The sequence below is a fragment of the Platalea leucorodia genome (assembly GCF_965183815.1).
Source record: "Platalea leucorodia genome assembly, chromosome: 11".
Lineage (NCBI taxonomy): Eukaryota > Metazoa > Chordata > Aves > Pelecaniformes > Threskiornithidae > Platalea > Platalea leucorodia.
In genome coordinates this window covers 16,142,523-16,157,011 of record NC_138833.1, presented here as the reverse complement: position 1 = coordinate 16,157,011, position 14,489 = coordinate 16,142,523, and the positions used below count along the sequence as shown (strand labels likewise).

Genomic DNA, 14,489 nt, shown 5'->3' with positions numbered 1-14,489 from the left:
TAGCTTTCAAAGTAATGCTGTAGTGAATATATATATATTTTTTTTTGAATAATCAGGCAGCTGTCTAAAAACATGAAATAAAGATTTTTCTAAGCAGACAACATTTTCATTTTAGACTGCAAATTGCATGGAAGAACATCTGTTTCTTTCGTGGAAGCACCTACCATACTTTTTGCAGATCAGTAAGGCACATTTATAAATCTCTTGATATGAAGTATAGCACATGTTAAAAGAGTTAGTACCACCTTATTTATCATATTTTATTTACTCCTTCAAGTTCCAATGCTTTTTCAAGCTCAAAGGGGATCTTTTGCAATTTTTTTTTTTTGTGTTGCAACAATTTGATGTATTTCTGTTAACGCAAGCAGCAAGACCAAACTGCAAAGTAAAATTTATAAGAGGGGAGATTGGCAGTTTTTTAATCTGCATTTTTGCAGTAGGAGAACACTGTATGGTCTAAGGCAAAAGGTGCAATATTGCCAAACTTCACTGAAATCACTGCTTTGAGTAGAAATGTCTTTTGGGAGTTAGGGAGAAAGGGAGACCTGGAAACAACATCAAAGCTTGAGGTTAGAATATGTTGGAGAATGGGTGCCAATAAAGGTATGGCAGCAGCAGAAATAAAACCAAATCTACAGTAGAAGTCAGGCACTGAATGGGTCAGGGGATAAGAGTAAAATTGCAGAACATTTGGGGGATGTGGAGGAGAAAAACTATTTTAGAAATGAATGGGAGATGTACAGCGTGGGTTGAAATAGCTAAATGATTCAAGCAGGTGAAATGGGTTGAAATAGTTACTGAAGAGTTTGTGGATTTTTTCTTTTTTTTTTTTTTTTATTATAGCATAAACTTTCCCTCTTAAAAGCTAGCTGTAGATTGTGGGTTATAGCTCTTCTAAGTGCAAGGTGTCTTAAATTGGACAAACATCTTTTCAGTTTTGAGGAGTTACAGTCAGCAGGGCGTTCTTAACTGAGATCATTCTTTCAGCAAAACAGGTACAGGGGCTAACTGTGTGAGCTTGCATCCCTTCTCGTTTCCTTCTGTGATCAGAATATTTTTTTTTTGTAGCAACATGAACCGTGAAGACCGGAATGTGCTGCGTATGAAAGAAAGGGAAAGGCGAAATCAAGAAATTCAACAGGGTGAAGAAGCCTTTCCACCTAACTCTCCTCTCTTTGCTGAACCATACAAAGTTGTGAGTTTATACAGTTCTTGCAAATGCATTTTTTATAGCAGAAGTTGTATGCAAATTTGTATTTTAAATTTATTTTTATCTGCATTCTTTTTAGATCCACAGCTCTTATGTCAACCAAGTATTTAAGCAGGGCTTGAAAGTAAGGGTGGACAGTTACTAACTAGCTCTACTGGCAGATTTATAATAATGCTTACAAGGGAGGGGCTGCTTTCTAGGGAGGGAGAAAAGGGTTGATAAAACCATAAGATTTTTTTGGCTTTCTTCTGCTTTTGCTACAGTGACTCAAAACAATTAAACTGTCCGTTGTGTCATGCCAGATTGCTTTTTTTGGGTGCTTTAGCCTGTTGCTAAATTTTCTAACCTTTAATCAACGTAATCCAGACCTGGTTAAGTTCAGAAAGAGAATGTTTAAATAGGAGGTTAATTTTAAATGCTGAAAAGCCTGATATGGTAGAATTATCAGCTTTAACTAGTATGCCAATTGTTTGTATCTGATTTTTTAGTTTGTTTTGATGGAGTTGACTCTGTTTATGATCTCCTACAGCTTTAAACCTGTGCTAGGTTTCCTTCTGGGTTTGATTTGCTGAGCAGAACTGGGAAAAATAACCTAATTCTGAGATAGCTAAAAAAGTACCATTTAAGATTTTCATCATGCAGCTCAAAACTCACTTTGAAAGCAAACCCATGTGAAAGAGATAAAGCCCTGAGCTGTAGCTGGGCCAGGAATTCCTCTAGTTTCAATCTGTTCTCTGAAAACACACAAAGGAGCGGAGCAACTCCTTTATCAAGGAACAAAGAAAGTTGTGGGTACAAGGAGTCTCCTGCATACCTTGTCTATCGCATGTAATTTGACTACAAGCCAACCACTTTATCCTATAAATATGACAGCCTAAGTGAGTCTTTTTGGAGCTCTCCCTGCTAGGCAGCGTGGCTGCATGGCGGTGATCTCCCCTTGAGCTGGGACACCTCTCAAGGTTCCTCCTCGAGGCAGAGACGCTTTTTACCAACAACAGATCTTTGGTAAGCGACCGATATCACGCATAACCTTTTGTCTTGGTAACTTTGATTGCATGCTGAATTGATGCTAATGAAACATTCTATGAACTTTGCGTATATAATCCTTTAGACATAAAACATTGACCAAGCGTGGGACTCGGATTGGGTCCAGCCGCACCCAGACTCCTCTCTGAGGAAGCGGTTTAGAAAGCAGGGAGTCCTTTCTGAACCCCGTGACTCGGCAGGAGGGTCCTCCTTACTGTTTGCCTCTCCGGTCTCTCTGTGAATCATTCTAACTCAAGTGTAACTCAATTTTCCTTTGTATAATTCTTCCATGCAGTAGTTCATAGAGTGAACCTTGTCATCGAACTTTGTTAAGTTGCACTTTTACAACATCATATTTAAACCACTTTTGCTAATATGACTGTCAGTGATTCCTTAGGCATTCTAAATCACCGATTCGCAACACCATGCCCTTACCAGAATTTCAGCTGGTTTGTAAGAAGTAAAACATTGCAGCTGAAGACTGTCTTCCTGCAGGAGGAAAGTTGAGAAATGTTGTTGGTTTTGTTTTTGTTTTTTTTTTTTTTGATTCCTGTTCTCCCCCCGTCACTTTACTGTGCTTGATAACCAAATCCCACATGTATGAAGTTAACTAAAGGTGGTTGGGATATATGGGTAATGATACAGTATACCTGATTTGGAAAACAAACTGGTTATATAAGAAAGAACCCTTATAACTGTTGGCAACGAGTTACGCCAGTATAAATACCAATTAAAAATTACATACAGTGGTGAGGTTAAGCTGATTTTATTTTCCCATTACTTAAAACTTTGTGGGACTAATGCATTCTGTATTAGAGAAATAGTCGTTAAGGTGACAGTAGGCATCTACAATTTTTAAACTTGCATTCACCTCAGCAATGCATTATTTGAAGCGTTGATTAGTGCTGTTTCAACTGTTCCTGCTGCTGAAATACATCTTTTCCTTATGCTTTAGGGGGTTAAATTACTGATTTAAGAACTAAAATTGGGAATTGGAAACAATGGCAAAAAAAGACATGGATGCTAGTCATGATCTTAGCCCTGAAGTTTAGATTAACTGCAGTAGTTGTCAAGTCAATTAACTGGAAGTGAAGTTGTGATTTTTTTAAAGCATCATTTTTAAAAATTGTTTTCACAGACCAGCAAAGAAGACAAGTTGTCTAGTCGTATTCAGAGCATGCTTGGTAATTATGATGAAATGGAGGATCTTATAGGAGATAGATCGCTACAAAAGCCTGTTGGAATTCCCAAACCAACCGTACCATCAACAGCAGATGAAAAATCAAACCAAAGTTTCTTTGGTGATCAGAGACATAATACTAGCTCACATCAGAGCAGCAAATGGACTCCTGTAGGACCAGCACCTAGCACTTCCTCACAATCTCAGAAACGGTCCTCGGGTTTACAGAGCGGACATAGTAGTCAGCGTGGCAGTGGCAATAACACTAGCAGTAGTGGCCAGAGGCATGACCGTGACTCATACAGTAGCAGCAGCATCCGCAAAAAAAGCCAGCATGGGTCCGAACACTCCAAACCCCGTTCTTCCAGCCCTGGAAAACCATCTGCTGTTTCTTCGTTGAGCTCCAGCCATTCGAGATCTCATGGAAATGATCACCACAGCAAAGAACATCAACGTTCAAAATCTCCCCGGGATCCTGATGCCAACTGGGACTCTCCCTCCCGTGTACCCTCATTTTCAAGTGGACAACACTCTAATCAGTCTTTTCCACCTTCACTAATGTCCAAGTCCAGTTCAATGTTACAGAAACCCACTGCATATGTAAGGCCAATGGATGGACAGGAATCCATGGAACCAAAGTTATCCTCCGAACACTACAGTAGTCAGACTCACAGCAGCAGCGTGAATGAGCTGAAGCCTAGCAGCAAAGCACATCTAACCAAGCTGAAAATACCTTCTCAACCACTAGATGTAAGTTGCTCTCTGATTCCTGGCTTCTTAAATGTAAGTCCCTTGGGCTGGGATTTTCCAGCTTCTTTAAAATCCCAATCTACAGAACCAAAATTTAGTTTTTAGTAAACATTGAGGTTCTTTTGTTATGCAAAGCATCTTAAACTCACGCAGTGAAGACCTGTATTTTAAATGGGAAATGTACAAAAGTAAGTAGTTTTTCCTTCTGCTTCTGGTACTGTGATTTTTATGAAATAAAGGCTATGAGACATTCAGAAAGGTTAACTTAACTCAGAGAGGCTAATTTTCATAGAGTATTTCTGTAGTCAGAAGTTAGTGAAATAGTAGGATATTCACAAATATTTTGAACAAGCTAGATACATATATTGTCATTACTGGGAGCCATGTTGTCTTAGACTAGTGATACTATCTGCATATATCAGATTTTCTTTTGAAGTGTGTAGCAATTACTAGACATGATTATTATCCCTTCACCTAGGGAAAATAAGCTAACCCTAAAGCACACCAAATTGAACAGGGTTCAGTGCTTCTATCAGGTACGCTGGATACAAAATACTATTGGATTAAGAACTTTTGGTAGTTTGGTAATTCCTGAATTAAGGCACAGACTCTGACTACAGCTCACTTAACAGGGAGAGTGCTTTTCTTAATAATAAAATGTCATTGCATCTCCTATTTAACTGCTTGAATTGTGGTAGCTAGAGAAAAGCATTTGTTTCTGGGATTTCAACAAATAGCAAAATAAGATCCAGGACACAGGTAAGGAAATTTGAAAATAAATTATTTTCTTATTCACAAAGACTTGACATTCTAATGCTGATGCAGTGAATCATGTAGTGGCTTTGCTTTCTTTCTGCTTGTAGCAGTCAGGGATGCAGAAGATTCATAGTTTCATAATTATTGCTGTTTATAGATTCCTGCTGTAATGTATGTTTTACTTCATAATGCAGTTTGTCGTTATTGTATATTCACAGTTGTGCATTTGAATTCAGATGTTATCCAGTGGCTTTTTCCAGGAAATGTTTGAAAGCTACAATTCTTTCTCTCTAGAAGTTTTTAATATCACTGACTGCCTATGATCACTTTAACTGTCAAGTGAAAAGTAAGAGATTATTGTGGCAGTTTTATAGATCTCATGTATTTGCTTTTCATAACTGGATGTGACTCATACCATAAAGATATGGATCTATGATATTAAAATTAATGTTGCTGAAAAGAATTAGCAAGCTCTGTTTGTATCTATATAGACTCCATATGAATCACGATAAGGATTGAAGTTTATTTTTAACTGTTTCTAGCCCCTGGGAACTTCTAAGGAAAAATTGCTTTAGGAGACATTAATCTTGAGTTTTGATTTGTAGGCATCAGCATCTGGTGATGTGAGCTGTGTGGATGAAATTCTGAAAGTAAGTTCTCTGTGCTTTTGTTCATAACTTATTAAAAATACAACCATTACTAAGGAGGTGGAAAGTACTCTGCAGTTGATTAGTGCCTTTTAAATTGACTTGGCTGCAAGTCGTTACAGGAGGGCTCTTCAATTACTCCTCTAGCGCAGGTAGACTAGGGAAGACTGGGGAAGACTGGAAGCAGAGCTGTGTGCAAGCTGGGTACTGGGCATTGCTGGGTGTGCACATCACCTGCTGGATATCCTCACTGCATTCCTGTTCTTCTGGGCCACCTCCCTGTTAACCTAACCAGAATTACCCATTTCTTCCACCAAAATACAGTCCTTACATTCTGATATGTTTTTAGATTATAGTAATTTTTTTGCTACCCCATGGCAGAACTTTCCCTTCTCTTCTACCTAGGTTATTTTCTCAAGTGTGTTTACCCCTCGTGATCCCCTGATCGTATGTCTACTATCACAAAAGAACCATCAGATTCCCCTTGAGCATTTCCATCTCTTACCATTTGCTCTGACCTTCAGTACTCCATGGTCCTTGGAGATGCTCTGAGAGAATACAAGGCACTTTCTTTCCAGCTTCAGGCATTTGATTCTCCCTTTTTTCCTCAAACTTTATAGGCTTCCCTTTCCTAGCATTCTTCTTTCTACCCCTGTATCCTACATGTGCTCTTCACAGTCTGAAATGATCAGAGACTCACTGCTACTGCAGTTTACGTTCAGGCCAACCAATTTTATTGATTTATGCCTTTCTGCTTATTATCATGTCTTAACTATCTGTTCTCATGGGTAACAATTTAAGATTTAGGTTTATGTGTAAAATCTTTGTTACACATTTGGGAAATTAAGATTTGAATATCAAGCTTAGTGAAGTGTGGACAATGAACTGAAAATTGAGAGACAGGGCTACCATTTGAATTAAGACTGTAATTTGAACTCTTTGCTTTAACTTTGTTTATAGCTTTTCTTTTTTGTTCTGGTTATAGGAGATGACCCATTCTTGGCCTCCTCCACTGACTGCTATTCATACACCATGCAAAACTGAACCATCAAAATTTCCTTTTCCAACAAAGGTCAGTCCTGTAGTCAAATACTGGATGCTGTTGAAAGAGTAACTCCTGTTAAAGATCAGGATTTTGGAACTCTTTTAAATTCAGTTCTGTATAGTTCAGGGTTTGTTTCAGTGCTTTGTATCTCTTTTATCTTGCTTCACAACAACATTTGTCAGCAGTAGCCTTATGAAGAACGTCATCATTTTTCCTCTGGTTTACACACATAGAGCAGTCTGCAAAGATGTCTGTAATATAGCTTTCCTTTTACTTTTTAATGTTTGTTTCATAAATTCAAACCTTCTTCAGGATACTTCTGAAGCCTGAAAATGCCATTGAGCCTTTTTCCCTATTAGGGAAACGCTTTGCACCATTTCGTGTAGAAGCAAGCGTTGTGTTTACCTCCATCTAGCAAAGCAACGGAGACTGACTGGTAAATGCTAAGAAATTTAAATGTAGTTTTCTGCGTAAACTGAATTTTCCTCATAATTTTGAAGTCCATTAATAGTTCTATTAGATCATATATTTTCAATTACAAAAAAACTAAAACAGTTTTAAAATCGGATGTTTTGCTTAAGAAATTTTCAGATCGCTTGTGTCAAAAGATCTCTTCCTAACCTCCCATATACTTAATAACTACTGAAGTGTTTAAGCTATTAATTCTAAAGAGAAATCAGTCACTCTTTGCTGCTGTTGACAGCACCCGGCACGTTTCCAGGAGACCTGCTTGAGCTGACACCTCTGAGGAAGGAGTTCTCTTGCTCTCAGCTGCTTGCTCTCTCCCCTGAGGCTGGATCTGGCAGCCCCAGCTGCAGGGTTTCAAGGCAAACTGGCACTGGTGATTGTTTGCCTTGAAATACAGCTCTGCAATCTGCCGTATCGTGGAAGCTGATGGGTAGGCAGGGTAGATAGCTGTGGGTAGCAACTTTAGCAAGTACAGTTCAGCTTGTGATAGCTGACTCATTCAAGAATTCATGTTTTGTTTCCTGTATGTACTGATCACCAGTAAAAAATTTGACTCGACAATATAATTTTTCTCCAGACTCAACATATCTCTGAAATGGATCGGGGTACCCAACCCCTAATTTGGCATAACTTCAGAGTGAAGAAATTAGGCTGTTAGGCTTCTAAAAATTACCTTCATAACAATTAAGACCACAGTTTTTCTGACCAGTGTGCTGTTCTGGAGCACCACTTGCTGCTGTCAGTTTTCTGTTTGATCCAAATTGCTCTCCAAAACAGAACAGTTCAGTGAAGTATTTTAAGGTTTTCTCACTGAGGCCTCTAATGTAATCTGTTTAAACCAATTGTCTTATGTGAATGCTTTGACCTTCTTTTGGCCAAAGGTTGCAGGTCCCGTGTTGTAAGTGCACATCCACAAAAGTCCCGCAGACTCGTGCAAAGTTAAGCGGTTCAGGTTCTTGTACTGACTAAATAGCCCAGAGCTATGGGCCGTCCTGTGTCATCGCCCTCTGCGTTGCATGTTGCTGTCTCGCTGCGTCTTGCTTGCTTCTCTCCAGCGAGCTGAAAATGCAGAACATACCAGACAGTTCTCAGCTTTACTTTTGAAGGCCTATCTAGAAATAAACCTTGTCGTCTATTTTCTTAACATTAGATCAATATTAATCTCGCGTGTATTGCTTTTAGTCAGGGTTTATTTGCTGTGTTATATAAAACTGTGAACTTGGAAATAATTCTTACCTCTTATTGTAAAGAAAGAAATTCCACACCTTTCCTCATTAACAGAGGTACTTTATTCTACTGCTTTGAATACTTATTCCTGAACCTCTGGGGAGATGTTTTCCCTTCACACACTTTTGGGCACACTTGATTGTGGGGTTGCTAGAACTGCTTATTTCTGCATTTCTCTGGTATTTGACTCAGTTTGGGAAGAAAGGTGTGCAGAGATATGTGTGTCTTTGTGACACAGAGAGAAACTATGTAAGATTGCACGGTCTTGTTGATATTTGAACAAAAAAGGTAGGTTGTGTTTTTTTGAACCTATCAACCCTGGAATGTGTTTCTTCACCCAGTTTGCAAAAAATTCCATTTATGGCTGCTCAGAGTATTTTGACTTTTTGCCAGCTTTTTTATTTTGTGGCTGCACATCTTAGCCATGGAACTTTGTCAAATTCTCTCTCCACATCCGAAGCCTATAATTTCCTCTGCCTTCTCCTCTCTGTCATTCTTGGCAGCAGGAGCCTTGCAGAATTCCAGCGAGTTAGCGAGCCATAGGCTTGTGCAGCCTGGACCCAGAGCAGAATTCAGAAAACAAAACAAAACAGTGGTTTACTTTTATCAAGCAGTACTGTTCGAGGAAAGCTCTTTCTCTTTAATACTGCGCTCAATTTATTTACTAATAATATGCTGCAGTGTTTCACAGCATTCCTCTTGTGTGCAGAAGTTTGGTACGTTTGCCTGTGCACATAAAATTAAGCTCCCTTTGGTGGACCAGTCGATTTTATTTGTAGGACTGTTGGGATAAGATGATTTTCCCTATATGTAGATAGTGAGTAGCTTGAAGGGACGCAAACTCCTGACTGGGGCCTCTCTGCATTACTATAAATATATCTAATAATTATCAGGAAGTCTTTGAATTAGAATGATAAAACTTCATGAAAATAGGTCAGGGAAAGTTTTATGAATGCTATGAAAAAAATGTAGATTCCTGAGTCTTGATAAAAAATGTTATCCAATGACCTAACACTCTATAATTTTATCCTATATAACTTTTTCTAAGCCATGGGCTTGCAGTCAAAAGCTCCAAAAACACTGGCATGTTTGTAAAATATATTAAAAACCCCAGCTGTTTCTTAGAGGGTGGAAGTTTTTCGTTTCAAAGCAACGTGAGAGCATTGGCAGTGTTGGTACCTGCATACCTGCGCAGTGACCTCGAGGCATCTCTGAAGAGGTAGATTCTGTCTCCAGGTTTGTTCAGCGCCTGCCCTGTGCCGGAGTTACGGAGAAAGCCAGCGGTCAGGTCCCTTGATCCGCTGTAATACAGAAACTTTCTTCTGAGAAATTAAAATGAGATCTGACCTGAGATTTCAGACGTTAAATGGAAATGGGTCCCATTCACCGCAACCGGGACTACAGCCGAGCTGGTAACCTACAAATGAGAAATCGGTACCTGACTGCCGTTCTACCCAGCTGGCGAGTGTTTTTCTCTTCACGGTTTTTGTGTTTAAGTACAAGCTGCGATTTTGTTTCCTGCTTAAGTGTCTTCACTATCTAACCTCAGCAGTCTATTATACTTTGGTTAAAAGGGTTTCCTTCCTTTAAGTTGTTTTTAATTTCTTCTCTCTGAAGTAGACCTTGAGAAGATACTGCTATAAATAACTTCAGAGTTGAAAGTATAGCTTTTTTAAAAAAAAAATCTGTGAGTTTCTTAAAGAAATACGTGTTCAAAGACAAAATAGATGGCAAGATATTTGGAAAAAGTTGCACATTTAAACATAACACCTCATTAAAGGGCACTTAACTGAAAGACTGCACTATGCCTTAGAAATAGGAAGTTGCCTAAAATGAGCAATTAGGCAGGTGCTTTCTGCAGAATTTGTGAGGTGTTCGTTGGTAAGAACGAGTACCAGTTCCTCATCTTGTGTTCACCCCGATGCAGTTGCTCTGTAGATGTGGTGTTTGATTACTGTTCGTCGACTTGTGTAAGCTGACAGTGGAAAAAGGCAATCGGAGAATCACACTTGCACTCCTCGTACCTATGTAAAAGATAAAAATAAGTTTTTATTTTGAAGGAAGTGTAGCTGTTGTTTTTTGTTGAAGTCACAAGGCTTCTCTCAACTTCATCTTCACTTTCCATTTAAACATAGGCTAATTTTATCTTTATTGTCCCTTCCTTTCTTTCAATTACTAAAGATTAGAGGCATTTGAAACACAAGGCAAGTTCCTCATCAACAAAACACTCGTTCAATGCATTATTGTGACTGCTTTCACTTTTGAAATAAAAATTTAAGGGACATTAGAAATATCTAAGTGTGCTTTGCTATGTAAAGCTTTTGTGAGTTTAAAAAGCTAAATTTTCTAAATTGCATATATAACCGCTGCATGTCACTGACGTGGCTGTTTGGGAAGACTGGTTCACAGGTATACCAAAAAAACTGGAATTCATTATTGAATTGTAATTCTGGTTTACCATTGCCAGAGCATTTAAGTAAAATGTGTGTATATAACTTTATGAATTGAGTAAAATATTTTCAATTTTTATTTATGGGGCCAGTTTTTGTCCTCATTTTAAAATGAGGTCAGGAAGGTCCTATTTGAAAATGGCACTCTAGCGTAGAAGTAGGTTTTCAGTAATTCAGTAGGCTCTGCATATTTGTTTGTTAAAACAATATTTTAGGGTTTAAAAAAATTTATAATTACTATGTCTTGGGAGTCAGAACTGTTTTTTCTGGAATGGGAATATTAAAGATCGTACAAGTGCTAAAATTTGCAAGGCTTCATCTTTCACAGTTAGATTTATAGGTAACAGATTCATTATATATCAAAGGAAGTTATAGACCATTGTTCTTTGGCTTTTGTACAAGTGATTTGTCCGATGACACGAAGGTCTGGCCTTTGGGGGCAGGAATGATGTGTTGGCCGGCTGTGCCTGGTTGCGTTTGCCAGGGACTCGCCTGGAGCCGCTGCGAGAAAGGGTTTTTGGGCAGAGTGGGCAGAGCTGTTCAGGTTTTAAGTTTCATTGTCTCTTGGGCTCCTTTGTAGCTGAGATACTATTTTGTTGATAGGTTGTTACTGTACTCATTGCTCATCCGCTGTGATGCTGTATGTGTTTGAAAAAGGAAAACGCAGAGAAAAGGGTTTGAATGAAAATATGTAAAACTAGCAGCAAAACTTTTCCGTGTATAAGGATGATAAAGAAAAACATACTGAACGGTTCCTCTCCATGCTAAACATACACGAAGATGGGATTTGTAGAAGTTACGTAGGGATTTTGGAGTTTCAGCTTCACGTAGTACAACTGCACATGGCCCTTCTTAAAACCAAGCAAGTGGGAGAGCTGAGCTAAGGAAGAGGAGCGGGAAGCACTCCTTCCCTGTGCTGGCTGGTGAGAGGAGCTGGGGCCCAGATAAAAAGTCGCTTTCTGTTTTGTTGTTAGTTTTTTTCCTTTTATAGAGGTTAGGTGCCATCCTTTAAGTAGAAAGGAGATCTTGCTTACAGCATGGTTTTTGATATGTTAAAATTTCCAGTGAAAAAAACACTTGTGATCTTTTATTCCCTTAGGAGTCTCAGCAGTCCAGTTTTGGCACTGGAGAACAGAGTAAGTATATTAAACTTCCTGTAATATGGTTAATGTTTTTGTTGTGATTCAGTATGCTTAGTATCTGTTAAGATGTCATGCTTTTTAGAGAATGAGATTTTCCAGACTGGTCATAGGATGGAGTCTAAGTTAAGATTTTCTGTACTTTGTCAAGTTTTAACTTACAAAACAATTGCTTGATTTTCTTTTGCATTTCTTGTTGAGATCTAGAAAGTTATGACTAAGTTACAAGGTTGTTACTGCCTTCTAGGAAAAAAAAAAATGTATTTTTAATTTGTCACATTTTCTAATTCTTGAAAAAATGCCTCTGTGGTTGATCTAGTTGAAAATAGCTGAGTACTAAAACAAAACACCCTTTAAAAAACCCAGCTCCGGGCTTGGGGACATACTAGAAGACAAAATAATGCTTATGCTTATATTTCAATAGAAAAAGCACACTGCAGTTTCACTGTTCGTTTTCACTCAGTCGTTTTAAAATCAAGAGAGAGAACTAGTCAAGAACTTGCATAGTGATATGCTTAGTAATATCCTTTAATTTCTTGTCCCAGAATGCATTTTCAGATTTTAGACAAAAGCAGCTTTTATTTCTCTCAATTGTATCGTTGTTTTGAATATTACCAAAATTAATAGTTTAACATCAGTAACATACCAGGTAAAATTGAATTAGATTTGTGCTGTTGCCTTCCAAGTCTTTCCACTCCCTCTTGAAGTGATTAAACAGATTAAATAGTAAAAGAAGAATGGTTTATTCTTAGATATTCACAAGCAGCTTAATCTAAACACCTGGTACAGTGGGGAATTAAGGAAACAAATTAAAACTTAATTCCATAATGCTAAACCATAGAGTTACATTTTAGGAGCAACTGATCTTTAGGTGTGTAAATGAAGAGGCAAGGTTAGTCAGAGCACAGAACCAGTTTTCAGCTCCTGTTTGAATTTTCTGGGAAGCTTTTAACAGCCTCAGTTCTTGTTTCTGTTGAACTACACAGTTTGCCAGAACTAAAGAAAAGGGAAGGACCCCACCCACCCACCCACCCACCTGAAAAGCAGATTATATCAGTATGTATTCCTATTGTAAGAATTGGTTTCTGAGTTTGATTTCTGGATCTAAAGATTACTCATCTGCTAAAAAGCTATGTAGGGATGCTGAAACAAGTCAGAGCTTGACAGGCTGATCTATGTCCCGTATGTAGAAGGCAATAGATTAATCTTGATTATATCCTGCATGTAGAAGGCAATAGATTAATCTTGATAGAAGCAAAACAGTTTTTCACACCATTAATAACAAATTAAGTGTGTATTGGTTTAGACAGCAATGATTTAAATAACTTTCTAGATTTTATTGATTAAAATATTTGCTGTATTTAGTATTTTGTCTCTGCATCCACTCACTTCTTCAGTCTGTGGGAGATTGTACGTGGCATCAGCTAGTTATTACTTTGTCCTGTCTACTCAGCCGTTCTTGGTTTATCTAAGGCTGTGTCCTTCTGGCAGCTTGGGAGCAACTTGTTTTGCTGGCTGAGTTTTCAACTGTGCATTTCTCTTTTTCTTCTTCTAGAACGATATAATCCTTCATCAAAAACATCCAACGGTCATCAATCCAAATCGTAAGTGGCTATTGAGAAAACGTTTCTCAAACAACAGTCAAATTTTAAGAGACTTGGAAAATAGCTGTTTCTTCTACTAGAATGTGTCAGTTCTTGCGTAGACTCTTTAGCATACTTCTCCTTGACTGGCAGAAAAAGGGGATCATTTTTAAGCAGCCATTTTCTGGGACAGTAGACCAAATACGGCACATTGGAGTGAGTAACAAATACACTGTGCCGCCCTTCCATTCCCCTGCTTTCTTGTCAGTTGTCAGGATAGGTGTGCAAGAGTTCGGACCTTGGAATTGGCTTGCGAACCAGAAAGGTATCAGCATATAAGAATGGGCAGGATAGGATGGGACTTACCAAACGTGTGCGTTGCAGAGCTGTCAGCTGGAAGCAGCTTGTAGCAGTTGCACAAATAGACAGGATAGGGAACTGTTTTGTATTGGAGGAGATGGCAAACTATGTTTGGGATCTAGTTAAGTTTATTCTACTCGGTCTCTTAACTGACTGGCAAACATTTCTATTAGTTATGCACATGGACCCAACATTTTACTTTGTCAATCATGCAACTGGGAGAAAAAATAAAAAGCAACTGGAATATTGTAGATGGCTGTAGTCCACCTTTCTCATACCTGAAAATCAGTTATATGCTGTTAAAAGATTGTTTCCAAACAAATATGTCCATGAAAATAAAGGTTTACCAGCTGCTTGTATGTTTAATGAAAGTGGCCCTAGATTCTGAAAACTTTTTATTCTAAGTTAACATTTGTTGTGATGCAATCACAAAAAGAAGTCTAGTTCGTCTGCTTGTCTGTGCACATGTTACAGTCTTAGCAAGATTAAAAAGCACATGACCTATGGGAAGGGAATAGAACAAAAAGAAAACCCCCTCAATTATTATAGACTTACAGTCAGTTTCCCAAAAACATGTAGTTTAAGAAGATGCTCATATGCAGCCAGATCAACAAGTGGTAGAAATAGAAGTTCACCATTTGGCTTTGC

At 38.3% G+C, this 14,489-nt stretch overlaps 1 protein-coding gene across 7 annotated transcripts in view; it reads left to right on the top strand.

Annotated features, from left to right (window-relative positions):
• AFF4 (ALF transcription elongation factor 4) overlaps window positions 1-14,489 on the top strand; it is a 54,036-nt gene that overhangs the window by 17,742 nt on the left and 21,805 nt on the right. For all 7 annotated transcript variants that reach the window (XM_082323827.1, XM_082323822.1, XM_082323823.1 and 4 more), the window contains 6 exons: window positions 1,069-1,195; window positions 3,375-4,166; window positions 5,528-5,572; window positions 6,555-6,641; window positions 11,859-11,895; window positions 13,454-13,502. In XM_082323827.1, the coding sequence (XP_082179953.1) occupies window positions 1,069-1,195; window positions 3,375-4,166; window positions 5,528-5,572; window positions 6,555-6,641; window positions 11,859-11,895; window positions 13,454-13,502 (1,137 nt within the window). The remainder of the gene's footprint in view (window positions 1-1,068; window positions 1,196-3,374; window positions 4,167-5,527; window positions 5,573-6,554; window positions 6,642-11,858; window positions 11,896-13,453; window positions 13,503-14,489) is intronic.